This window comes from Equus przewalskii, chromosome 15 (genome assembly GCF_037783145.1).
Source record: "Equus przewalskii isolate Varuska chromosome 15, EquPr2, whole genome shotgun sequence".
NCBI lineage: Eukaryota > Metazoa > Chordata > Mammalia > Perissodactyla > Equidae > Equus > Equus przewalskii.
In genome coordinates, this window is record NC_091845.1 from 81,257,211 (window position 1) to 81,283,261 (window position 26,051).

Consider the following 26,051-nt stretch of genomic DNA (forward strand, 5'->3'; position numbering starts at 1 on the left):
GATCAGATCTAGACGACACAGGGACACAGGAGGGAAAGGGGATAAGGAAGCCCTGCTGTTCCACCTCTAAATAGACACTTAAATATACATTAAAGAAATATTTCTACATCTTATCTATCACTTTTTAAGTCATTTAAAATGTATTAAAATACAATCCTGATTAAAACTATTTCCTTAGTTAAAAGTAAGTGTATTTTTAATTTTTAAAACTTTACACATTGCCCAAGTACTTTCTAAAAAAACTATAATAACTCAAATTTCCACTAGCAGTATGAGTGTCCATTTTCCTGAGTCACCACCAGTAGTGTATTCAGACTTAGAAAAATATTTGCAGAACCACAAACCTTTTAATCAACACTCAAGGCCATTCACCTCCATTTCTCTGCACTGTGCCTGCCATTTGTCCCATGCAGCCTCATACCAGACCTTCATGATCTGGTGCTTTTGAACACATTGTTCTTTCTGCCTGGCATGGTCCCTTCCCCCTTTTTCTTTTTTTTCAGGAAGATCAGCCCTGAGCGAACATCTGTACCCATCCTCCTCTATTTTATATGTCAGATACTGCCACAGCATGGCTTGATAAGCGGTGCATAGGTCTGCCCCTGGGATCTGAACCGGCGAACCCCAGGCTGCTGGAGTGCAGCATGCAAACTTAACCGCTGCGCCACCTGACCAGCCCCACTCCCTCTTCTTTGATTGAGAAGCTCATCATGCCAACAAAACTTAACTTCCTCAGTTCGGGCTTCCCCTAAACCCCTGGTAGAGTCAGTTACTGTCTTCTGCGCCCCTACAGAGCTCTCGTCATGTTTCCAAACTACAGGAAGAGAAACCATCAATGTTTGGACAGCTCCCTTCCTCAGTAGCCTACGAATATGCTCTAATTGACATCTAGTAAACTACTGGGCACCTGTGGGCATTGAATATTTATTTATTGAATCACTCAACTAATTGGCTAATTTTAAAAGCAATCAACTATTAGTATGGTTTTTCTGGAGAAGGGAAAGATCCTCTCTGAACATTTAACTTACCTTGTACACAATGGGACATGTAGTTAGGAGGGTTATCAGGCCTTGGGTCAGGAGCCTCTACTCGGTTCTCCCCTTCCTCTGCAGGTTTCTCAGGGGCTGTGGGGACCACACCTTGAGGGAGAGCGAGGGGACATGATTTACAATAGAAATGATAATATGATGACAGAATATGCTCATTTTTTCTTGTTGGTATGCATCAGTGAGTATAATCAATCGGAAATACACTCATATTTCTTACAAAAAACATAACTCATTATGCTTATTAGACATCAACCTATTAATATATTTGATGAATTTTCAGGCTGAATATAGATTTTAAAATAAAACTAAGCAATTATATTGTGCAACGATTAAAGCAAAGAGCTTTCATGCTCGTGCTTCAGCTGACCTGACTGATTCCTACCCATGTAAGTTCCCCGCACAATGGCAAAAATTCTTTCCCATTATATAATATGGAAAACTCAGTCATACGTAGAGTGAATCTGATTTTTTCCCTAATCCTTTTTGGAAAATGACTGTGTTTAAATAAATTCAAAACATAACACAATAAATACTAAATGGTTTAAAAAGCAGCAGTGCCACACAAAACTCAGTAAGAGGTGGTTTAGCCTCCATCTCCAGTGAAAGCAATCCAGGTCATTGCAGTTGCTACAAGGGAGGTACAGCAGCCGCCCCCCCTCCCCCCATCTACAGTTTTGCTTTCTGCAGTCAACCACAATCCGAAAATATTAAATGGAAAATTCCAGAAATAAACGATTCATAAGTTTTAAATTGTGGGCTATCATGAGTATCGTGATTAAATCTTGGGTCATCTTGCTCTGTCCCACCTGGGACATGAATCATCCCTTTGTCCACGGGATCCACGCTGTAGACGTCACCTGCCTGTTAGTCACTTAGAAGCCGGTTCGGTTATCATCTCGACTGTCATAGCATCGCTGTGCTGGTGTTCAAGTAACCTTTATTTTACTTACTAATGGACCCAAAGCACAAGAGTAGTGACACTGGCCATTTGGATATGCCAGAGAGAAGCCATAAAGTGCTTCCTTTAAGTGAAAAAGTGAAAGTCTTCAACTTAATAAAGAAAAAAGTCATATGCTGAGTTTAAGATCTACAATAAGTTTCATCATAGTATATTGTTATAATTGCTCTATTTTATTATGAGTTATTATTGTTAATCTCTCACTGTGCCTAATTTATAAGGTAAATTTTATCATAGGTGTTTATGTATAAAGAAAACATAGTGTATATGTAGGGTTTGGTACTGTCTGTGGTTTCAGGCATCCACTGGGGGTTTTGGAACGTATCCCCCCAGGATGAGAAGGGAGACCACTGTATTGAAGTCACTTTTCATGATGTTACACCTTGTCCTCTTGTTGAAATTAGAGAAATTTCTCCCTGGACTCACTATAAGGAGAAGTTCTCAATTTCTTAACTGGTTGACTTTTATCTATAAAAAACATAAATCTCATAAATGCGGTGATTCTCTCCTTCTTTCATCTTCTCCATTGCTTGAAAACTCAGACCTACTTTTGAACCCTCCTCTGTGAAAGCAGGCTGGCGTCACGGGCTTTTTATTACCATTACCTCTCTTTGCAGACTTAGATTCTTACCCACATTTTTCCTTTACTTAATTTTCCCTACATACTTTAGAGACCTTTTGGTACAGATGTGCCAATAGAAATCTCTTTTAATCTTTTTCTATCAAAGGCAGATAAGAATGCTTGTGTTATAAATGTGCATATACATATACACACACACACAAAGATCTTCCTAGACTTAGGATGGGGTTACGTCCCAATTGTAAGTTGAAAATATCATAAATGAAAGTGCATTCCATACACCTAACCTAGCGAACACCATAGCTCGGCCCAGCCTACTCTAAACGTGCTCAGAACACTCACAGGAGCCCACAGTTGGGCAAAGTCATCCCACACAGACCCTGTTTTATCATACAGTGTTGAGTAGCTCATGTAATTCACTGAACACTGTACTGAAAGTGACAGACAGAAGGGTGGTATGTGTCTCAGTTGTTCACCCTCATGATTGTGGGCTGACTGGGAGCCACTGGGGCTCCGCTGCCCAGCATCACGATGGAGGATGCACCAGGAATCGCTAACCTGGGAAAAGGTCAAAATTCCAAATTCACAGTACGGTTTCTACTCACTGAGTATAGCTTTTGCATGGTTGTAATGTGGAAAAATCATAAGTCCAACCATAGTAAGTCGGGGACTGTCTGTATATACTTTTTTATATATATTTTTTTTCTCAAATGGTAAACAACAATAATAACTTCCAAATGAAATAAACTCCAATTTTTAAAGGAAAGCAACACACAATTCACATTTGAAAATAAAGCATATTAAAATTTATTCACAAAAACTTACCTGACATTTTGAAGAGTTCCAATTAGTCCTGAAAAATAAAACATTTTAATATCTCAGGAAATATATATAGTTACTACTTTACTTAGTGATACATGTAAAGTTCTATAATTGTTTTAGCCTCCAGTTACCTTTCATTCATTCCTTCATTAATTCAACAAATATTTACTGAGTGCCCATTATGTACCAGGTACTATTACAGATGTTGAAAATACAGCAGTGAACCAGACAGACACTGCTGGAGCTTACATTCTTCCGGGGTGAGATTAAAAAACATGTCAACAAATATGTAACTTTAAATTTAGATAACACAGTTATGAAGAAAACAAAGTAAAAATTTCAAGAAAAATATGGATGGGGAGTCCAGAGAATGTCTCTCTCAGGAGGTGACCTTTGAGCTATTTGAAATATGAAAGATGGCTTTACACTAAAAATGTGGGAAGAGACTTCCAGAAAGACAGGAAAGTAAGTGCAAAGGTCCTGCAGTGGCACTGAGATTTGAATATTCAAGGGAGAGAATGAGGTCAGGTGCAACTGAGACACAACAAAGGAAGAGAACAGAGGTAAGAGATGGAGACAGAGTGTGATCACATCTGAGGGCCACACGGAAATGCCTGGAATTTGTTGTAATTGCAGTTGGGAAGTCTTTGGAGGATTTTAATCAGTGGAGTGATGAGATCTGACTTATACTTTATCTTGAGGGGGCAAGAACGGAAGTAAGCAGCAGTGAGGGAGGGGTGGCAGCAGTAATCCAGGTGAGAGCTTAGACTGGGGAGGGAATGCTGGAGAGGGTTATATATGGTCAGATGTACGACATACTCTGGAAGCAGAACCTGCAGGAGTTGCTGATGGATTAAGGCAAAGAGAGGAGCCAAGGATGAGTCTCAGTTTTTAGGCCAGGAAACTGGGTTAATGGGATGTTATCAACTGAAATAGAGAGGAAAATGGTGGGGACTGGGGAGGGAAGGAATCAACAGTTCAAACTGGGACACGTTATGTTTGAGAGGCCAAAAGAAGACACGTTAAACATTTGAATAAAAAATGTGTAAATGTGAACATTACGAGAATAACTCAGAGAAGTCAACTAGAAGTTGAGATGAGACTTGAAACAAGGGGTGGGGGAGGGATTTCATGGATTCAATCAAGATTGGAAAAAAAAAAGAAGTTATCAGAGAAAAGAATTTTAGGACTTCTGCGTTCTGAACGATGATAAATAACAAGAACAACATTAACAAAGGCTATAATTTACTGACTGCTTATCAAATGTCAAAGGGCCGAGTACTTTTCATATTTTATCTCTAATTATAACAATATCTCTCTAACACGTAAATGGCCAGCCCTGCTAAAGTCAAGTACTTCTAAATCCAAAGTCCATTTTCTTTCCAATGAGTCGTTCTGTTTATCAGAGAACAGAGTGTGGTCATTTGTGTTTTCACATAGTGTAGAAAGTCACCAATATTGAGTAGATACGTCAAAGAAGCATCAGAAGACCATATGAGTGAGTAGTCAATGTGGGTTCTGAGCTGACTAAGGGGCACCCCCATGGCGTAAGCCAGTATGTAGATTCCCAGAACAAATGACTGTCTTGCCAAGCATGGGTCAGAATTCCACAAGTCTTGGACCGTTTCCACTCACCTCTGGAGCTGGAGTTAGTGGTACAGTGTCCCATGTGTCTTAAAGGTTAAAAAAATATCCTGCGGCACACCAAAAAGCCAGACCCAACTGGGCCAACCAAAGGAGTTCAAAGGAATTGGTCCTATTCCCTCAGTGATGGTAATCTCTGGTGTTTAGGAGAATGACCACACATTTCTAGAACCTTAAATTCTGGACACTCCTAGGAATGTACCCTCAAGTGACTCTTGCACACGTATGCAAAGGACATATACAAGAATGTTCTTGACACGCTGTTCATATTAAAAGAAACTGAAAACATTCCTAACGTCCATCAGTGGTACACTGGATAAACAAATTCTAGGACAGTCATATGATGCAATAGTATACTGTAGTGAAACAAACAAACTACAGCCATACGCATCAACAGAGATGAATCCTAAAATGACAACACAGGACAAAACAATAAAAGCAAGTCATCAGAAAACACAAGATAGCATTTAAGAATGTTCAAAAGGAGGAAAATGAGACAAAAACACTTTTTTTTCTGATATCTATAGGGGAAAACTTTAAAGAAAAGTTAGGGAATTAGTAACATAAAACTCAGGAAAATGGTAACATGTGGAGGAGAAGTGATGCAGGCAAGGGTTAGCCACGGCCCCAGGGGCTTGAGGTTCCTGCTAATATTCTAGTAGTAATGGGGGGGCGGGAATAGGGGCGATGGGATGTTACTAGTCTTTAAAGGCCATATATATTTAAATATGCATATTTATATATATGACATCATTTCACAATAAAAAAGAATCATTTTACAGTTATATGTTGAGAGCAACCTTCTAACTAAACATCTGTTGTTCGTTTCTACATTACCCATGGGGACTGCAAACTGTGAAGGAACCGTGATGGAAACTACTTAGAACAGATTATTAAGTGCCTTGTCGAAAAGGGGCCACATTATCCGTCTATCCATCCATCCATCCATCCATCCATCCATCCATCCATCCATCATCTATCCGGCTATCCACAGTGGCAAACGGTGCAGCATACTGCAATGAGGCAAATTTTAACAATTGCTCAATCTAGGTGAAGATAGAGATCTGAATATTTTTATTTTCAAAATAAAAACTTGAAGGAAAAAATCCAGAATTCTGAATCCCAAACATGAATAGTCCCTCTGGGGTCCAGACCTGGAAGTATGTACTTTTACAGATTTTCACTGTCCCAGGTGGTCTCTGTGATCAGGCATGTTTGAGACTGACATTATGAAAAGCAAAAGAGCAGTTCTCAACCATGCCGGCAGAAATGAGAATCAAATCTGATTCAAGTGATTGAGTAACAACTGGAAAAAAATAAACCAATCTTGAAAATTTTAAAAATCTATAAAAATGTTTTAAAAAACTAATATCAATGAATTTGAACTAACTAAAATTTACCCACACATTGCCTGACAAGCCACCAGTATTCCAAGAATTTGTTTACCTCCCCACTCCTTGGAGCCTCTAGTTTTTCTTTTTTACTACATTAAATTCTCTTCCCTTTCTTATAAAATTTTACAACATAGTTTTTTCCCAAACGTTATATAAGAGAGGATAATTTCCAGCTGGTACAAGCATGACTGTTGGAACTTAATCCTCCCTTAACATTCGGGGAATTGTTTTCAGATTTCCCAATCACTCAGCAAGGGCCAAAAGTGCCACAGGTTGAACAGAGACTGACTTTGGCTTTACTTCAGATGGAAACCAGATTGGAAAACTGAACTGTGCCTCCACAACAGGCCAGCGTTTCACTGGTCCTGAGAGCTCTTAACTGCAGAGGCCTTTTGCATTTTCAGGGCTTAAGCCGCATACAGGGGAATCTACGCTGCCTGGAACATAATAAAGGGGAAAAGAAGACACGGCCTGGATAGGACGTGATTGGTGAAGCTGTGGTCTGTTGCTTTGCAAGGCAGCCCTGATGCCGTCAGTGGCATCCTACAGCAGGAGACCATTTACATGGACACCACTTGCCGCATCCAACATTGCAGCTGTGTTATGTGCTCGCTCTTCAGTTTCAGCTTTGTAAACAGGGACAGGTTAGCAAAGCTCAACAAAACCACAGCTTCAGAGCCACATCATGGGGATTTGAAACTTCAGTTACAAAACCGAGAAGGATGAGTAGCTCTTTGCAGTTGAGTACGTATTGGACGCTGTCCTGGCCCCTTCGCAAAGGAGCCTCCGGACACATGAGAATCTCGCAGTTCTCTAGGCACAGGGCTTGGAAACACGCATATGCAAACTAAAACCTTGGGCTCTGCCTATTGCCAGTGCCTTCAGCTGTGAGAGGACAGAAAAGAAAGCAGGAGGTCACTGTACAATTCCTTCTGCTTCTCAGCAAGGGCAGGAAAACAGCTAGTTCCTGTGAAGTCCTGGTTCATCTACCACAATCCCCTATTTGAGTTTAAGATGTAAACGTTAGAAGATGCCGTCCTTTGTATAAAAGGTAAGTTACTGGAGGAGGGCAGAAGATTTGATGGCTGGTAAAAGGTGTATGGCAGCATACTTCAGACAGTACGGACAGTGGTTCAGATAGACAGACAGATCCTAGGTATCCCTCATAGCTGTGTGACCTTGAGTGAACACTCTGTTCTTGGTGATGCTGTGTGTCATGGGCATGATGACCACTGGATCCACCTCAGAGAACTGTTGTGAAGACTAAAATGGTTGCATTTGGATGTAACAGTACCTGGCACATAGCAAATCCTCAACAAATACGCATTATTACTATAATTTTCTACATAAAATAAACCAACTGGTGAAGAGACCGAGAATAATTATCTTTATTCAAATGTAGTATAAAGAAGAGCTGTCTGCCAGTCAGCCGTTTAACATGTATTACTGAGCAACCGTGCGTAACACTTTATACTGGGTTCCAGGCTGACATCAGTGACTCCCATCTTCTGCCACCAGTGAGGATGGTTCGAGCAGATATGATTTTATGAGCACCGTTTGTAATGAGTTTGAAACTGGAAAGAACTAGGAGAAAGAAAATGAAGATGTTGCTGGAGAGCTTTTTCCTACCTGTAGCTAAATGAAAGACAGATGGGTTAGAGTACAGCCTAAGTGTCTACAGGATTTGCCTTTAGCGTAAGATAGTGACATTAATTATGTTATATTATTCACCTGAATGGATTTATCTAGAAATGGACTTTAAAAAGAGCAATTAAAATTACATTAACTACATCTTCTAAAAATTAGACGAATATAATATCCATTACATCTCCAAGATACAAATATTGAGGTTATTAATTTAATTATCCTGCAATATGAAAGATTGAATATTTAAGTTTATATTAGTGTAGTACTTCACAGTATAAAATTCAAATTAGATAATATATGTATAAGTGATTAAAAGTAATACTACTTATAATTTTCTTGAAAGCCTTGATAAAACTCTTTCTCTTTTGCCCTAAGCTAACATCTGTTGCCAATCTTCTTTTTGCTTGAGGAAGATTTGCCATGAGCTAACATCTGTGCCAGTCTTCCTCTATTTTGTGTGTGGGTCACCACCACAGTGTGGCTGCCAACCAGTGGTGTAGGTCCATGCCTTGGAGCCGAACCCAGGCAGCCAAAGCACAGCACACCGAACTTAACCACTAGGCCACAGGGCCAGCCTGATAAAACTCCTAATAAATGTAAATTTTGATATTTTTTTTAAACATTCAAATTTTATAAACCTCTTATTTCACGAGGATCCATGCTGAGTGAAGATGTTAATGTGCTAATCATCCTAGGATTGTATATATGCCTTGCTTACAAAAGAAATATCTATTAGGCTTTGCTAGATGTCTCATGTATTGATTATTTCCTTCTCTCTCCATAGGAAGTGATGGCTATTCAATTTTAGTTGTTATGGGAACTTATTGTTATATAATAATTTGTCCAGCCTTTGTCCCAGGTTCCAGGGAGAAACGTCTAAAGCCCTGGAATTTCCTGAGTGATAGGAGTGTCTTTATTAAGCATGGTGGGCCCTTGGATCACAGCTGGGTTTATGCTAAGGAGATGTCACAGGATGGGGGCCGATCATGCCAGAATCATCCCCATGTGATTAAGAGGACTGGGGCTTTGAGCCACGTGATATTTGACTGATCCCCTGAGCTCTGGGGAGATGAAGGAGGCTGGAGATTCCGTCCAACCACTCAGCCAATGATTCTAGTAACCACGCCTATGTAACAAAACCCAATAAAAACTCTGGCCACCGAGGTTTGAGTGAGCTTCTGATTGGTGAACACATCAATACATTGGGAGGGTGACACATCCAGACTCCACAGGGAGGAGACATGAAAGTTCTGAATTCCAGATCTTACCAGACCTCACCCGATGTGTCTCTTCATTTGACTAGTCCTGATTCGTATCCTTTGTAAGAAAACTTTAATCATAAATGTAGCACTTTCCAGAGTTCTGTGAGTCATTCTGGCAAATGATCAAACCTGAGGGGGTGATGGGAACACCTGAATTTGTAGCCAGTTGCTCAGATGTGTGGGTGACCTGGAGACCCCCGAACTTACGGCTGGCATCTTAAATGAAAGCAGTCTTAGTGGGGAGTCTGTGCTAACTCTGGGTGCTTAGCATCAGAACCAAATTATAATTAGTTTGTTAGAAAAGCTGCTAAATTATTACAAACACACACATATATGTGCTATGTATATACATATGATTACAAAAGTAATATATCATCACTTGTAAAAAATCAAAAACTGAAGTATAAAGAAATGAACATAATGGGCCAGCCCCCTGGCCTAGTGGTTAAGTTTCATGTACTCTGCTTTGGTGGCCCAGGTTCAGATCCCAGGCATGGACCTACATCACTCATCAGTGGCCATGTTGTGGCAGCAACTCACACACAAAATAGAGGAAGACTGGCAACAGATGTTAGCTCGGGGTGAATCTCGCTCAGCAAAAAAAAAAAGGAACATAATGCTTAAACCAATCTTCCCAAAATAACTACTATTAAAATGTTGGTGAATGTCCTGTGTGTGTGTATGTGTGTTTATGTTTATCTTTCTGTGTGTATGTATGGGGATTTTATAATAAATATGATTAGAAATATTGTGAAACTAATATATATTTGTTTAAATGTAAGGTACTAATGACTGAACTTTAACTTAATCTATTCCATTTGCTTACATCTTTTTGGTATTATAATTAATATTATAAAATTTCCACTTCCATAAATATTTATACATACCTCTGGCTATTCCCTTATGATAAAATAATTTAAGATGGATTCATGTTCTATAGGTGAACTTTTTACAATTTACAATTTGGAAACATTTTGCCAAATTATTTTCTTTCTAGCAAGGCTCCTTCATTTTAAACTTAAATCATATGTGAGGGACCATCTCAGTATTAAATACTATCTCCCTTTAATCTTTGCCAACTTGCTAAATGAAAATTTCCTTTTGTATAACCATGCCATTAAATATAATTCTTAATTCCTTAAATATTAAAAATAATACTTTGATATGGAAGCTTCATAGATTTTAAAGAATTGCTAATGCAAAAATATTACAAAACAGCAGGTACTCAGTACTGTACGGAAGGAATTTTTATTAACACATTCAGAGGATTGTTGATCCCTCCTTTTTAAGTGACCCTTTAAAAACCTGTTGTTAGTTAAAACATATAAAACTTTTATTCACCTCTTCAAATTAAGGAAGACAAAGACAAATGGAAATTTAATGGCTGCCTACGGAGACAGCCCCCAAACTGGAGGTTTAAAAGTAACAGATGCATTATGTTTCTATTTAGCTTGCCTGTGGATTCTGGATTGAATATGAAAATCTCTAGGTTACTACTGTCTGAAAGAGAGAAAATCCAAATTAACACCATGTTCAGGGGCAGCCTCTGTGAAATCACCGCTAATGGCCACACTAGTTCCAGTCAGATTTGATAGGAACATCCAGAAACGTGGCCTCTGGTCCTTCCCAAATCCTAAACATTAGGGTTTAACTAGATTTTTGCAGTAAACTCAGTGGACTGACTATGTGTCCCTTTGCTTCCTTTCCTTTTTAAATTTCTTAGCTTTACATTAATGGATAAAAAAAGGCTGGAATGCCCAAGAACTGATAATCATTTTTATGGTCACTGTATCAAATCAGAATCTGATGTCCCATTATTGATGATCCCTTTTTATCTTAACAAAAACACTTTGAAAACATCTTCATAGGCAATTTACAAATACTAATTTAATAAAAACTTTATAAAAGAGGTACTGTAACAGAAGTGGAAACTGAGGCACAGAGAAGTTATTTAAAGGGTTTTGCACAGCTAGTGAGAAGTACGGCCAGGGTTTGGCCTGGCAGTCTGGTCCCCCTGAGACGACAAAATGTTGCAGCTGCACTTGTGCCTGTCTCACATCCATCGCAGCCACCTGCCTTTCGGCCACACCAGAACTCTTCAATATCTACTGCTGAGGCAGGGTGGAGTGGAAAAAGAATAGAAAAATAAATACAATTTAATGAGCCACTTTTCCTTGACTCCGTAAAACACAGCAATTCTGGCGATAGACTTGATAGAATCAAAAAGCAGAAACAACCAGCTCAAATACGCTTCTCTTTGAATATGAAATTCATTTCATAATTGGGTGGGTCTGGTCTTTGAAATGTTCTTATAGTAAAGGTGATACCTTTATATTTACCCATCTATTTTGGCTCAGTGAAAGTTTTGTGGATTATAAATACACTAATTCATAGGTGACATTACTTTGGATAACATTAGCTGTACACCAAATCAGTTTATGTATTCTAGTAAATGTGACGAGGTAGGTAAAGAATTCCTTCCACAAAAAATTCTGAAGCAAGATTTCTCATGACACAAACAGAGATCATGAAGAAGATGCTTTTCATGGGCTTCCCTGGGAAACTGGCCCAGGAGGAGATCACGTTTATGAAATGGAGTTCTGGGGTCTTGGCTGTTGTCCTGTGGCCCAATAGACGCACTGGACCAAAAAAAACCCCCAGGCTTCTGGCTTGGAGGTGATGCCCCTGGTGGAGAGAGAGTGGAGAAGAGGAGGTAGGGCAGTGGAGAGCGAGCCCCCTGGTAAGGAAGCTTACAGAGAGTAGGGAGAGAGAGAAAATTAGCAGCAGTTACAAGAGAAAGCAGTTTTGAAGAGGTAAGACCCTTAAAGAAGATTAAATTTCAGTGGAAGCCCCAACTAGAAGGTAAGCTTCCCTAAAGAAAGAGATTTTTAACTTTTTTTCCCATTCGTAGCATAAATATTGTTTAAATGAAGCTTTTCACTGTGTAAAGTCGGACGCTATAGCCTTCAAGAAAATTTACACTAAAAGCCTGAATTATTATTCTATGTCTCTTGGTGTATTTTTCTTTCCTCTGAATAATAACTCCCTACACATTCTGGATCTTGACAGACCACAGGATTTACACACTTTACATGTATCAGTTTCTCTGAAAAAAGGGAGGCTGTGTATTCTAAATACGTTTAGAATAAAATTAAGTTAAATTAAATTTCTTTATTTAAAAGCTTTTTGGTAGTTGATTCACATGGAGATACTTCCCTTGAATTTGCACGTTTTTGGCACTTTTGCATTAGTCTATATTATTACATTGTTCTGCTCATAATATAAATTATAAAATGTAATTCTGTTGACCACATACTAACTCTACAACCCTGCTGTATAGAGGCAACTGAATGTGTTAAATTATTTATGTATAATATACTACTTACCTATATTTTATACTACAGATTCACATATATTTATATGATATACAGTCATGCCACCCATAACAATCTTTTGGTCAGTGATGGACCACACATACAGCAGTGGTCCTATAAAATTAGCACCATAGAGCCTCGGTGTGTAGCAGGCTGTACCATCTAGGTTTGTGTAACTAGACTCTATGATGTTTGCACAATGAAGAAATCACCTAATGACGCATTTCTTAGAACGTATACACGTCATTAAGTGACACATGACTATATAGGGGAATAATATGAACTACCATATGCTAAAAATTAGATAAACTACACGAAATGGGAAAATTACCAAAAAGACATGAATTACCAAAACTGACTGAAGAAGAAATAGAAAACCTGAATAGAGCCCTAATAAGAGATTGAGTTAGTTATCAAAAAACTTCCCACAGAAAGCCCAGGCACAGATGACTTCACTGGGGGTTCTACTAAACACTTAATAATAAAAACCAATCCTTCACAAATTCTTCTAAAAGTAAGAGTGAACATATCCCAACTCATTCTAAGAGTCACTATGAGCCTGATATCAAAATCACACAAAGACATCACAAGAAAAGAAAGCTACAGTAATACCACTTATGAATATAGACACTAAACTAGGAAACTGAATCTGGCAACATATAAAAAACATTATACACCATGACTAAGCAGGATTTATAAACACCCATATAAAACATTGGTTTAACATACAAAAATCAATGAGTGATTTAACAACAAAATAGAGATCAAAACCCACAAAATCAGCTCAATAGACTCAGAAAAAGTATTTGACAGAATTCAATACCTTTTCATGATAAAAAAAAAAATGCTGTTCAACAACCTAGAAGTAGAATGAAACTTCCTTAAGCTGATAAAAGGCACCTATAAAGTGCCCCACAGCTAACATCATACTCAATGGAGAAAGACTGAATGCTTTCCCCCAAGACCAAAAGCAAGATAAGAACATCCACTGTCACCACATTTATTCCATTGTATTGGAGGTTCTAGCCAGGGCAATAAGGTCAGAAAAAAGAAATAAAAGGCATCCATCTAGACTGAAAATGAAGAAATGTGACATATCTTGTACATAGAAGTTTCCAAAAACTCCACTAAAAACTATTAGAACTAATAAACAGATTCAGCAATGTGGCAGGACACAAAATCAATATCCAAAAATCAATTCTATACACTGGCAATGAACGATACAAACAAATCACTTCTGTTTACAATAGTATCAAAAAGAATAGAATACCTAGAAATAAATTTAACAAAACTTATACATTATACTTTGTACACTAAGTTTGCATACTTTGTAGTGATACATTGAAAACTATAAAACAATGTTGAAAGAAATTAAAGAGTTAAATAAGAGGAAAGACATCCCAAGCTCATAGATCAGACAACTTAATATTAAGATAGCAATTCTCCCCAGATTGATCTACAGATTCAGTGTAATCCCTATCAAAATGCAAGTTGCCTTTTTCTAGAAATTGACAAGCTAAACATAAATTCACATGGAAAGAAAAGGAAACCATAATAGTCAAAACAATTTTGAAAACAAAGAACAAAGATGGACAACTCATACTTCCTGATTTCAAAATTTACTGCAAAGACCAAATAGACCAGTGGGACAGAATTGGGTGCCAAGACCATTCAGTGAGGAAGGAATAGTGTTTTCAACAAATGGTGCCGGAAAAACTGTATCTCCACATACAAAAGAATGAATTTGGACCCCTACAACATCCCATGCAAAATAATGAAGTCAAAATGGACCATACATCTAAGTGTAAAAGCTAAAACTAAGAAATCTTAGAAGGAAACAGGAGTATATCTTCATGACCTTGGGTTTGGCAATGGTTTCACAGATATGGCACCAACAGCATAAGCAACATAAAAAGAAATCAGTAAATTGGACTTCATCAAAATTAAAAAAGTTTGTGGTTCAAAGGATACCATCAAGAAAATGAAAAAATAACCCACAGAATGGGACAAAATATTTGCAAATCATATATTTGGTAAAGAACTCTTATCCAAAATATAGAAAGAGTGCTCAGAACTTAATAATAAAGACAACCCAATTGAAAAATAGCCAAAAAGATCTGAACACTTCTCCAAAGAAGATATACGAATGGTCAATAAGGACATGAAAAGATTCTCAACATCATTGGTCATTAAAGGCATGTAAATCAAAACTACAGTTAGTTACTTTGCACACCTACTAGGATAGCTATAATCAAAAAGACAATACCAACTGATAGCAAATAGATGGTGATATTGAAACCCTCATACACTGCTGGTGACAATGTAAAACGTCGCAGCTGTTCTGGAAAACAGTCTGGCAGTTCTGTGAAAGGTTAAATATAGAGTTTAATATGATTAATAAGATTAAACATATGACCTAGAGATCTATTCTTACAATCTCACAAAAAATGTGTTCATAGCAGCATTGCTCAAAATAGCCAAAAAGCAGAAACAATTCAAATGTCCACCAACTGATGAAAGGATAAATTTCAAAATACGATATATCACTACAATGGAATATTATCCAGCCATAAAAGGTAATGAAGTAGTAATACATGTTACAACCTGGAGGAACCTTGAAAACGTTAACTAAGTGAAAGAAGTCAGTCACAAAAGACCGTATAGTGTATGATTCCATTTATATGAACTAACTAGAACAGGCAAGTCTGTAAAGACATAAAGTAGATGAGTGGTTGCAAGGGGCTGGAGGAAGAGTGGCAGGAATGGAGAATGACTGCTATTGGGCATGGGTTTCTTTTCGGAATTATGAAAATGTTCTAATATTAGATTGTGGTGATAGCCGCAAAACTGTGAATACAGTAAAAATCAATAAAATTTAAATGGGTGAATTTTATAATATGGCAATTATATCTCAAAAGTTCTTAAAAGAAAGAAAGCTGGATATAAATATTCCACAAGTAGACTTCAGAACAAAGAAAATTACCAGGCATAAGAGGGCCATCTCTTAAAAGTGGGAGTCAGTAAATTAACAAGACATAGCAATAGTAAATGTGATTGTACCTAACAATGGAGCTTCAAAATACATGAAGCAAAAGCTGACAGAATTGAAAGGAGAAACAGACAAGCACACAATCGTAGTTGGAGACTTGAACACTTCCTCTTTCCGTAATCTATAAAACCAGTAGAGAGAAAATCAGCAATGATACTAAAGAACTAAAACACCATCATCAACCAACACTGCCAGTTGTCACCCAACATCAGAATACCCATTCTGTTCAACACATGGAACCTTCACTAGGACAGACCATAGCCTGCATCATAAAAAAAAAAAAAAAAAAATCTTTAAAAACTATAAAGAATTAAAATCAAACAAAGTGCATTCTCTAACCATAACGTAATGTAGCTAGGAATCACCAACTGAAGAATAACAGGAAAATCTCCAACCACTTAGAAATTACACAACACGCTTCTAAATAATCCATAGTCAAAAAGAATGTATCAAGAAAAATAAGAAAATACTTTGAAATGAATGGCAATGATAGGTCATAAATGTGGTGAACTCTCCAGAAGTAGGTATGTTTTCCAAGGATCTTAGAAACTCAAAGGAATTCACAGAGCAATTTCTCCCGAGCCTGACCTCATATACCGGATTCCAACTACAGATAATGTAACTCCGTTGTATAACTGAAATAGTACGGATACCATCTTGTATTCTCCACTTGCCAACTAACTGATTTATGTTGTCCATTTAAATTTAGAGAACCACTAAAAAAATATTAATAGATGATTTCTTTCTCCTCTTAAAAAATGTGATAGCACCACGGCAAGTTGATCAGTCAACAGCTTCCTGTGACTTAGCTACTGCAGTGATCGTATATTAGAGTCCAAGTGCCTGGGGTCAATTCTTCTCACAAAGATGAATTCTGCTCCAAAACATTGCACACACAGTTTAGGTTAAGCACTTTGCACATGTATCACAAACAAATAACATCATGAGCCCAGAAAAATCCATTTCATCGCCTCTCAATAAAGTCATCACCCGTTTTAATACATCTTATTATTCCTTGGATAAGGGCCTGCCACTGACATCAGAACCCAGTCAGGAAGAAAATATATATATTTTTAAGTATAGGAATTAAATATATTTTCTACGGTGCACATTTAAGTTTTCAAATATAGAAACATATAATATTTACGTACATATTATAAACAACTAAGAAAATTATTCCAAAAATCTGGGACATGATCAAATTTTATTTTCCTATTGGGAAAACATCTTTAGAAACTTTTATGAGTATATAAACCTCCCACATTAAAACAATACGGAAACAATTCAGAAAATAAAATTGAAGTAAAAATTAACACCTTTCCTAGCCAAATCTGAAAGGGATGTTCTGTGTAGATTTTTAAATTGGATCAAGTTGTTAAGGATATTTTTAAAATAGATAAATATTCTTAGACTACAACATTAAAGCAAGTGTTTGTTTTTTTAACTCTTGTCAAAATGCTATTCGAAGGTACTTGACACAGTAGAAATTTTTAAAACAATGATTAATAGGATTTGGAATGTTTCTACAAGGATTTTCCAAACATTAGCTCACCATTTGATGTTACTATTTCCAAAATGAATGCAGACATTCCTTTGCCTTCTTAAACGCTCTGATATTGTCAAGAATATTTAAGAAAGTCAATTTGCTAAATATATTACTGAATAATATGGTTCAGTTAGTTTTCGTGACAGTGTAAAAATTACAAAATTGTCACATTGAAACTGAAGAAAAACTATGCAAATATTTCATAACAGCTTCAGTCACACACAACACATACAGACAAGTATGTGTTAAGTACACAAGGATGTGAGCTTGAACAAACTGATTTCCAAAGTTCCTTCCTCCACAAAAATTCTGTAGCTCAGCAATCAAGTAAAATGATTCTCCCGGAGAAGGGAGGTGAGTGTACAAAAGAAATTCGGAGCTATTCCAAATATGCCTTAGATCATCTCAGACCAGGTGACGCTGATGCTGCTGGCTCAGGGTCACACTTTGAGAACCCCTAATCGAGAGGACTTCTTTCTCTTCTTGAAACCATTTCCCAAGTGATTTTGAAATACCCCTCACAACCCCCCCACACAAGGTCAGTTACAGATCTATGACATCCCTTCCCCATTCAAACAAAAATCCACCTCCTAAAGGAATCACACTTAATAAACTCAATTAAATCTTCAATTTATTAATATAATACCTATCTAAATTTTTCCTGAAACTTCATTTGTGAGCCCTAGTAAATTTCCTGCAAGGTTCAAAAGAAATCCAAAATCTGCTGTAAGATTTTTGTTTTGTGATACATTCTCATTTTCATAGAAGGAATATAGGATGTAAACCATAGCAATTGTAAACTACACAAATAACTAGCACCACAGTTAAAAAAGGATGTTTTAGTGAAACATCATAAAATCATATTCATTTACAAAATAAGGTCACAGATAGCTCTGTAAAAATCACTAAAATGCTTATAATAACTTGCATAATTATAATGTAGTGTTGTTTTTAAAAAGTATTTAAAACCTAGAGAGAATATGCTAACACATAAAAACATTTCCTCTTTAAATTTTCTAGAAAAATGTAAAATAGATTTTATAATCTGAATAGAAAAAAAGGAATACAAAAAATAGAACTAACAAGCTACCCTCTTGTGAATCTACAACTAAGAAGACCTCGGGTTCACCAGAGATGAAGGGTTTTACACACCCTTCTCTTTATAGACTTTAGCCAAAATCTTGGCTCCCGTGGTATATGGTGTCGATTTGTTTTATGGGTTTCTTGGTTACTAGGGAAATGGATAATTGAGGGGGGTCAGGATGAATGAATGAAAGCCCAATGATTGTGAAGGATTCAGTCATTCCCGTTCCACATCTCGGCAACTTCACAAATTGCCATCACATGGGCTGGAATTAAGAAACTATCCTACTCAAAAACCAATCACAGAGGCTTGCGCTAACAGGATAAACGTAGGTCTGTTACTTGGGGATGAAACACGTAGTAGAAATGTCCCAGAGAAACGCAGACTCTTTCATTAGAACTCGACGTGGAATATACATTTATTTAATTATATCTTTGCATGAAATCAATCCTACAAGAAACTTGAGAGAAACTCTGATTAATTTTCACCATGAACAAATGAAAATGCTGGCAAAATCTGATCAATTTATATTGCTATATTTTTATAATCCGTATAAACGTATTTCTTACTTTAGTCACACCATCATTCCTTCCAAACAAAAGGCTTATGGTAGGCTATTTCCTTCTTTTTAGCGAATGTTAAGATCCTGGAGGTTGGTTATTTGGCTTTATTTTAAAATGAGAATGAGATTAAATGGGAGCAAACTGACAGCTACAGTTCATAGATAACTTTTATTAAACAGACTAAATTAGTTTAAATTGTTTCAAGAGAATATCAGGTCTCCCCATTATAGTTTTCAAGGGGGAAATATTTTTGTCACCTGGAGTACAAAAAATATCAGAAGAAGGGGCGGGCCCTGTGGCCAAGTGGTCAAGTTCACCCACTCTGCTTCGGTGGCCCGGGGGTTCGCTGATTGGGATCCTGGGCACAGACATGGCACCACTTATCAGGCCACGCTGAGGTGGCGTCCCACACAGCAGAACTAGAAGGACCCACAACTAGAATATACAACTATATACTGGGGGGCTTTGGGGAAAAGAAGAAGAAAAAAAAGAAGATTGGCAACAGATGTTAGCTCAGGTGCCAATCTTTAAAAAAATGTATATACTCAAAAAAATATCAAAAGAAAACTGTTATAACAATGCTTATATAATACACTGAAGGAAACATTACTATATCAATTATCATACCTGGAAGATTACCAGATAATGTCTTATTGTGCCATTTTCTGGCTAGTTTTCTAATATTAAAAATTATAACTGGATGTCACATGACCTACAATTAAATCATTTTCATAAGAAACCATACATTTATAAAAACAGATATTTTAAATTAAATGTTATCTGCAAACAATCACTGGAATAAATCAAGTAGTCAAGCAGCACATATATTTATACCTTGAGTAGTAAGAATTCCTCCTACTAGCTCCCCGTTTCCCATCTCCAAAGGCAACCACAGAGACTAGACTTTTTGCGTCTTCCAAGAGATTTTCTAAGCATACACAAACTAAAATATATGCATTTTAATACAAATGGAAATCTTTTATACACCTTTCTGGATCTTGTTTTTTCATTTATTAAAATATCTTGATGGTGATTACATTTCAGTTCATAGAACCTTATTCTTTTCAATGGCTGCACCACAATTTAACTGGCCACTTGATGAAAATTTAAATTGTTCCTCAACGTATGCTATGACAAACAATGCTGAAATAAACTCACACATACTTCTTTATGTACCTGTGTATTAAATTCCTGGAAGCAGAACTGGGTCAAAGTATTGTGGATTTTTATTGTGACATATGTTGTTAATCTGTACTCCAAAGAATTTGAATCAATTCACATACCAGACAAAAATGTGTTATATTCCTAATATGATGTTTTATGAAAATTTTTGGCATTGCCAATCTGAAAGGTAAATACAGTTTAGTTTTATTTTCCATATCATATAATGAGGAAGTTGAGTAGTTTTTATTATGTTTAAAAGTCATTTGCATCACCATTGTTGTGAACTGTCTGTCATTTGTGCATTTTTCTGTTTGCTAGTTTATTTTCTTCTTGTGTTGTTCATATGAATAGTACTAGAATTTAAGATTTTTTTTCCAAATTTGTCATTTATTTTTACTGCATCTCTCTCATCCAGAAAGATGAGTACTATAAAGGTGAATTTTAGTACAATGCTGCTGAAATATAGAGTATGACCGTTCCTGCATTTGCTGTTTACCAAAAAGGTAACAGGTTGTGAAAAGTTAACAGTCAAAATTCTCCCATTGTGCGCCTACAAGAAGCATCATAGCAATCGAGACTAAGGAAAGAGATAAAGGAAGGGATTTTCAAAGGAAGAAGCTGAAAGACGATATTCTAAGAGAAAGTAAATGAAAAGAACAATATGGAAAGCTTTGTAAAAGAAAACATTTTTTCTACAGTGAATGACAATATATCTAGAAAGGAATTATTCTGCATAAATTACTAATTACATTCTCAGGATCTTTATTATTTATTATTTTATTATTTTTCCTATTATAATGTCACTTTTCCTCATAAACATCACACATTATAGAACTATATCACAGAACATGAATATACATAATTCAGTCTATATTCTACATTATTTGCATACACTATATATTACATGTAAATATATATAACATATATACTGTGTTTCAACTTGTTTTTTGCATTTCAACTTATAATATACCTTGAACATATTTCCAAGTCAGGATATTTAGAGCTATCAAAATTCGTAAACTACATGTTATTTCACTTTCAGATGTACCATAAATTGTGCAACCAAATCCCGATCAATGGTTGTAGAATTGTTTGTTTTCTATATTACAAACAATCCTACTGTGACCATCTGGGACACATTTTTATTTGTACACTTAGGAGCATGATAAATTCCACTAAGTGGATGAATATTTGAAAAATTTAATAGCTATTACCATAAGAAAGTTTTACCAATACATTTCCAATAAGAGTTTGTTCTCTCATCATGTTATCAACAATACTGAGTATTATCAGACTTTCAAAATCAGTAAAACGGGCAAAAACTTTTTTTATTTTAATCGAATTTTTCTGATAATTAGTGTGGCTAAGTATACTGCTTATCATTTGCATTTCTTTTGCTTTGATGTGACTTTTTATCCTCAAATTGGAATGATTTTAAGTCATTAATGAGAGTTCTAGGCATATTAGTAAAATCAGCTCTTTTTCTGTTATAATTTCCCTGTTTGAAACTGTTTTTTGCATGGAAACGTTAATAAGAATCACATACTTAAATGGGCTCTTGGTTTTTCTCTCAATCTCAAAAATGCTTTCCCCACACGCCATGCTCACAAATATTCATTCAGGTTTTCTTCTTTTACTTTTAGGTTTCACACATTTAGACTTAAATTAGCATGTCATCTAGGTTACACTTGTGTGTTAAGAGCGAGGGAAAGTTCCAGTTTTATTATTACTTTCCCCAAATAAATACCCGATTGTTCAAACATGATCAATTAAATGTTATTTCTTCCCCACCCCCTGATTTAAAATGTATGCTTATCAAATGTCAGCTTTCCTTTCACTCTTAAATCTGTCTCTTCAGTTTCACTGATTTATCTGGCAGTAGGTCTATTCCCTACTTAATTGCCTTTTAATCACTATAGCTTTATAATACCGTTTCTTATGTAATGAAGGCCCCATATATATGCACATTTTTCTTTTAATTGAAATATTCCTGGCAAGTGTTTGTTTTTCCATGAGCTAAACAGTTGCTTTAAAAACAAAAAAAAAATCAGTTAGGAATCTATCCAATTTAAATCTTCTTTTAGAGAAATGATATTGTTATCTAGAAAACTGTTATGTAGTCTTTTTTGTTATTTTACCTATACATTCTTATATATATATATTTATTTTCATGTATCCCTGGAGTTTCATACGTATTTTTTAAATGTTTTTCAATTTTGTGTTATTTCACTCCAAATTGGTTTATTTTGGTCCATTGTATTTCCTACTTTATGTATATATCTACTGATATCTGTAAATTAGGGTTAGATGCAACTGGACATTTTACAGAATTCTATTACGAGATTTTCAGTTGTTTCCTGCAGACATTCAAGGTGTACAATCACATAATGTGCAAAAGTGATGTTTGTGCCTTTTTGTCTAGGCAGAATGTTAAGGTGCACTCCTGCCAAATGTCACTAGCCTATACAGTTCACAACAATGGCAGAGCGATGATGAGCATTCTTGACTTTTCCAAATTTAATGGAGGTAATGCTAGTGTTTCAAGATTAACCACAATAGTGAGACAGATAGATGGAGGTTATCTTTCTATTCCTAATGTACTGACATCCAATTTAAAATTTTGAATGTATATCCTTTTAAGTAGGTGGGAAATCGACCTTAGCGCATATCTCCAACTGGCGGCTACATTTTAAATATGCAACATAAAACTACAAACTCAAATCGCGGATCCTAAGAGAAGATAAACAAGACCAGAAAATAAATGAAGGGAAAAAATCTAAGCTTTGAAATATAAACGTTTTATTTTACAGAAACAATGCAAGGAGATCCCGAAACAAATTCTCTCCCGTCGGCCAGAATTGCTCCAGTGAGACCGGGGTCTCTCGCGGAAGCCCCGCCCCTCCGCCCGCCAAGCAGCAGAGAAGTGATCGGAAAGCCCTTTACCTGCGAGTCGGCCTGGCCCGAGTCCGGGGCAGCGGCGCGCGGCGACGCCGGCGAGAGACGCAGAGGAGCCGGTCACCCGGGACCTGCCTGCGGGACAGAGACGTGCGGGGTCGCCCTCGGCCCGCACAGCGCGCCCTCTTCCCGCGGGGGACGCCGGAGACGGGACCGGGCGACCCGGAGGCAGCCAGCTCGCCCCGGCACGACGCTGCTCCTGGGGAGCCGTGTCCCCCCCCCCACAGCCTCCATCCCGGCCCCTGCCGCCCACGTGAAGACCCGGGGCCCGACCCCCAGCCCCGGGCTGCAGACAGCTCGCTGCGGGCCCGCCGCGGCCCCCGCAACTGCGGCAACCACCTGAGGATGCGGCGCGCGGCCGGGCTGCGGGCCAGGACACCGCCCCCGGGGCCCCGCTCTCCGCCCGGCCGCCGTCCTCCCGGGGCCCGCGACGCCAGGCCTGGGGCCGAATTTCATCCGCGGGCGAGAGAGTGGGGAGGGGGCGGGGAAAGGAAGAGGAGGATTTTTCAAATTAAAAACAAACTGGAGCCCCGAGGGGCGGGGGCGGTGTGCGGCTGGGGGCGTGGCCCCTGCACCCCGGACACGCCCCCGGCACGCCCCCGGGCCTCGGAGCAGCCGCCAGGGGGCCCGGGAGGGGGACTCCGCTGGAGTCAGCTTCTCAATAAACGAAGGGGCGCGGGAAGTGAAGAAAACCTTAAGTGATGTGCAGGAGAAGATGAGGGCAGGTCGACGGCGGCCTCTCAGCAGAGCAAGGCCGGTCCTGGAGTCTGTGAGGGAGGGCTTTGCTGAGAGATCTGAGCAGGGAAGGGAGCCGAGGAGAGCCCTCTTCCGCAAGGGCCCTGTTGACTTGCATCCTCTCCCGCCCGCAGACCCTGGGCTTAGACAGTTGGCCTTGGCCGTGCAGCGCCGGCTGGAAACGCTCAGGCTCGCCGCCCAGGCGTTTCTGTTTTCTTTTCCATGCATTGGAGCAGACCAATTTGATGTGGGAGGGAGGGACGCCAGGAAAGAGGGGAAAGGGGGCAGGGTCGCCTGTGTTTTCTGACACGGAGAAAAATGCCATTTGTGAGTGGGCATTGTTAGGCACAAATGCTTCTTTTTAAACTAATGGGGTTCTCCTCCGTGGTCTATGGGGAGGAGCACAATTCACTGACCTGAACTGGGAGAATCTCAATGTTCCTGACCTTATAAAGAATCAAATTTACTGGACAGAAATAAATTAGATTAAGCTTGAAGGGTACTTGGCAGTGCTCCACTATGAGAGAAGTTTGGATAGAGAAGGCATATGGGAGTGGTCTGGAATTTTCCGTTTTCCTTTGTAGATGTTATTTGTTAGTATGCATGGGAGAATAGATTTTAAAGCTCCTATTGTATTTCTCAGTCGTAATTGTACAGGACATTACTCAAATACAGAAATAGTCTTGTGTTGAAAGCATAAAACAAAGAAACTAGTGCCAAAACTACAGCAAAATATAATACTATGTATTAGCTTTGTTTTAAATTCATGAGAGTCATTAAGAAATTATAGCTTATGAATGTAGACACCCCAATGGCCACATGAAAGAGGGCAAAAAATTCAAGAACAAAACATGTTTGGTGAAACATACTGCTTTGAGTGAATAAACAAATAATGGAAAGTATGTCATATGCCCCAAATCACAAGTTTTGAGGAAAAGAAGGATGATTCAAACCCATATCTTTCTGAAATTCCTGTTCTGATGACGTTTCAACTTGAATACTTTAGGGGGTGATAAATTCACTATATTTTATACTAATCCTATTTTAGTTGCTCTGTCACTCCTTAGCTACATCTCTTTGTGTTAATTTCTTTTTACTGGTGGTTCTTACGTTACCAGAGTCTGCTTAGAGTTAATATCGTACGTCTTCGTGTATAATTAAGAAATTTGCAACAGCACTTTTTAGTTCCTGAATCCTATGTGCCACTGCTATCATGTTTTACATGCACACAAATTATAAACTATATAATAAAATGTTTTGTTTTGCTAAAACAGTCAGGTGTCTTTTGCAGATATTAAGAGAAGAAAAAAGATAGCTTTTATAGTTACCCTTATATACACTATTTCATGTGCTCTTCATTTTTTTCTTATAGATATGAGTTTTATCTGTTGTTACTTCCCTTCAGGCTGGAGAATTTCCTTTAATATTTCTTGCAGTGCAGAACAGGTAGAGAAATATTCTCTCTTTTTTTTTTATATCAGAACTGCTTTTATTTTGCATGCTTTTTACAAGTGAATCTTCACTAGATATAGAATTCTGGGTGGACAGGTTTTTCTTTTCTTCCCCAACAGTGTGACTTCCATTTCTGATGGAATTGTATTACTGGCTTTAAGATGAACTTTTTTTGCTTTGGCTCTCTCCAGTTAGTCTATGATGTGTGGTTTTGCTCTATTTATCCTACTTGGAGTTCTGTGAGCATCATAGGTATATAGGTTGATATTTTTCACCAAATTTGGGAAACTTTCAACCATTGTCTCTTTAAATTACCTCCCTAACCCATTCTCTCTCCTTTTCTTCTGTGAATTCAATTGAATGTATGATAGACCACTTAAGGTTGCCTCACAGGTGACCAAGATTTTATTTCCTTTTTTCCAATTTTTTTCTCTTTAAATTGAATAATTTCTGTGGATTGCTCTTCAAAATTTACTGACTTTATTTCAATCTGCTATTAAGCCCATTATAGATATTACACTTTTAAGTTCTAGTATTTCTATTTGGTTCTTTTTTGCAGCCTCTGTGTCTCTGCTGAGATTCTACATCTGTTCATTCATTGTGGCCATCATTTTCTTTAAATTTTTAACATGCTTATAATACCTCTTTTACTACTCTATTCCAGTATTTGTTTCACTTTGGTATCTGTTTCTATAGGCTTCTTTTTTTTAACAAGTCGCAATTTACTGTTTCTTAGGTTGTATGTTAATTTTTTATTGTGTGCAGGACATTGT

The 26,051-nt window shown here is 37.6% G+C and overlaps 1 protein-coding gene across 1 annotated transcript in view; it reads right to left on the reverse strand.

Moving 5' to 3' along the window:
* The window catches only part of PLSCR4 (phospholipid scramblase 4), a 43,034-nt gene extending 19,464 nt beyond the window's left edge, over window positions 1-23,570 (reverse strand). The window contains exons 1-4 of the mRNA XM_070577596.1: window positions 23,431-23,570; window positions 23,080-23,166; window positions 3,413-3,440; window positions 1,029-1,139 (exon numbers count right to left, since the gene is read on the reverse strand). Coding sequence (XP_070433697.1) covers window positions 1,029-1,139; window positions 3,413-3,419 — 118 coding nt within the window. The 5' untranslated portion in view covers window positions 3,420-3,440; window positions 23,080-23,166; window positions 23,431-23,570. The remainder of the gene's footprint in view (window positions 1-1,028; window positions 1,140-3,412; window positions 3,441-23,079; window positions 23,167-23,430) is intronic.
* Between the last annotated feature and the right edge of the window lie 2,481 nt (window positions 23,571-26,051).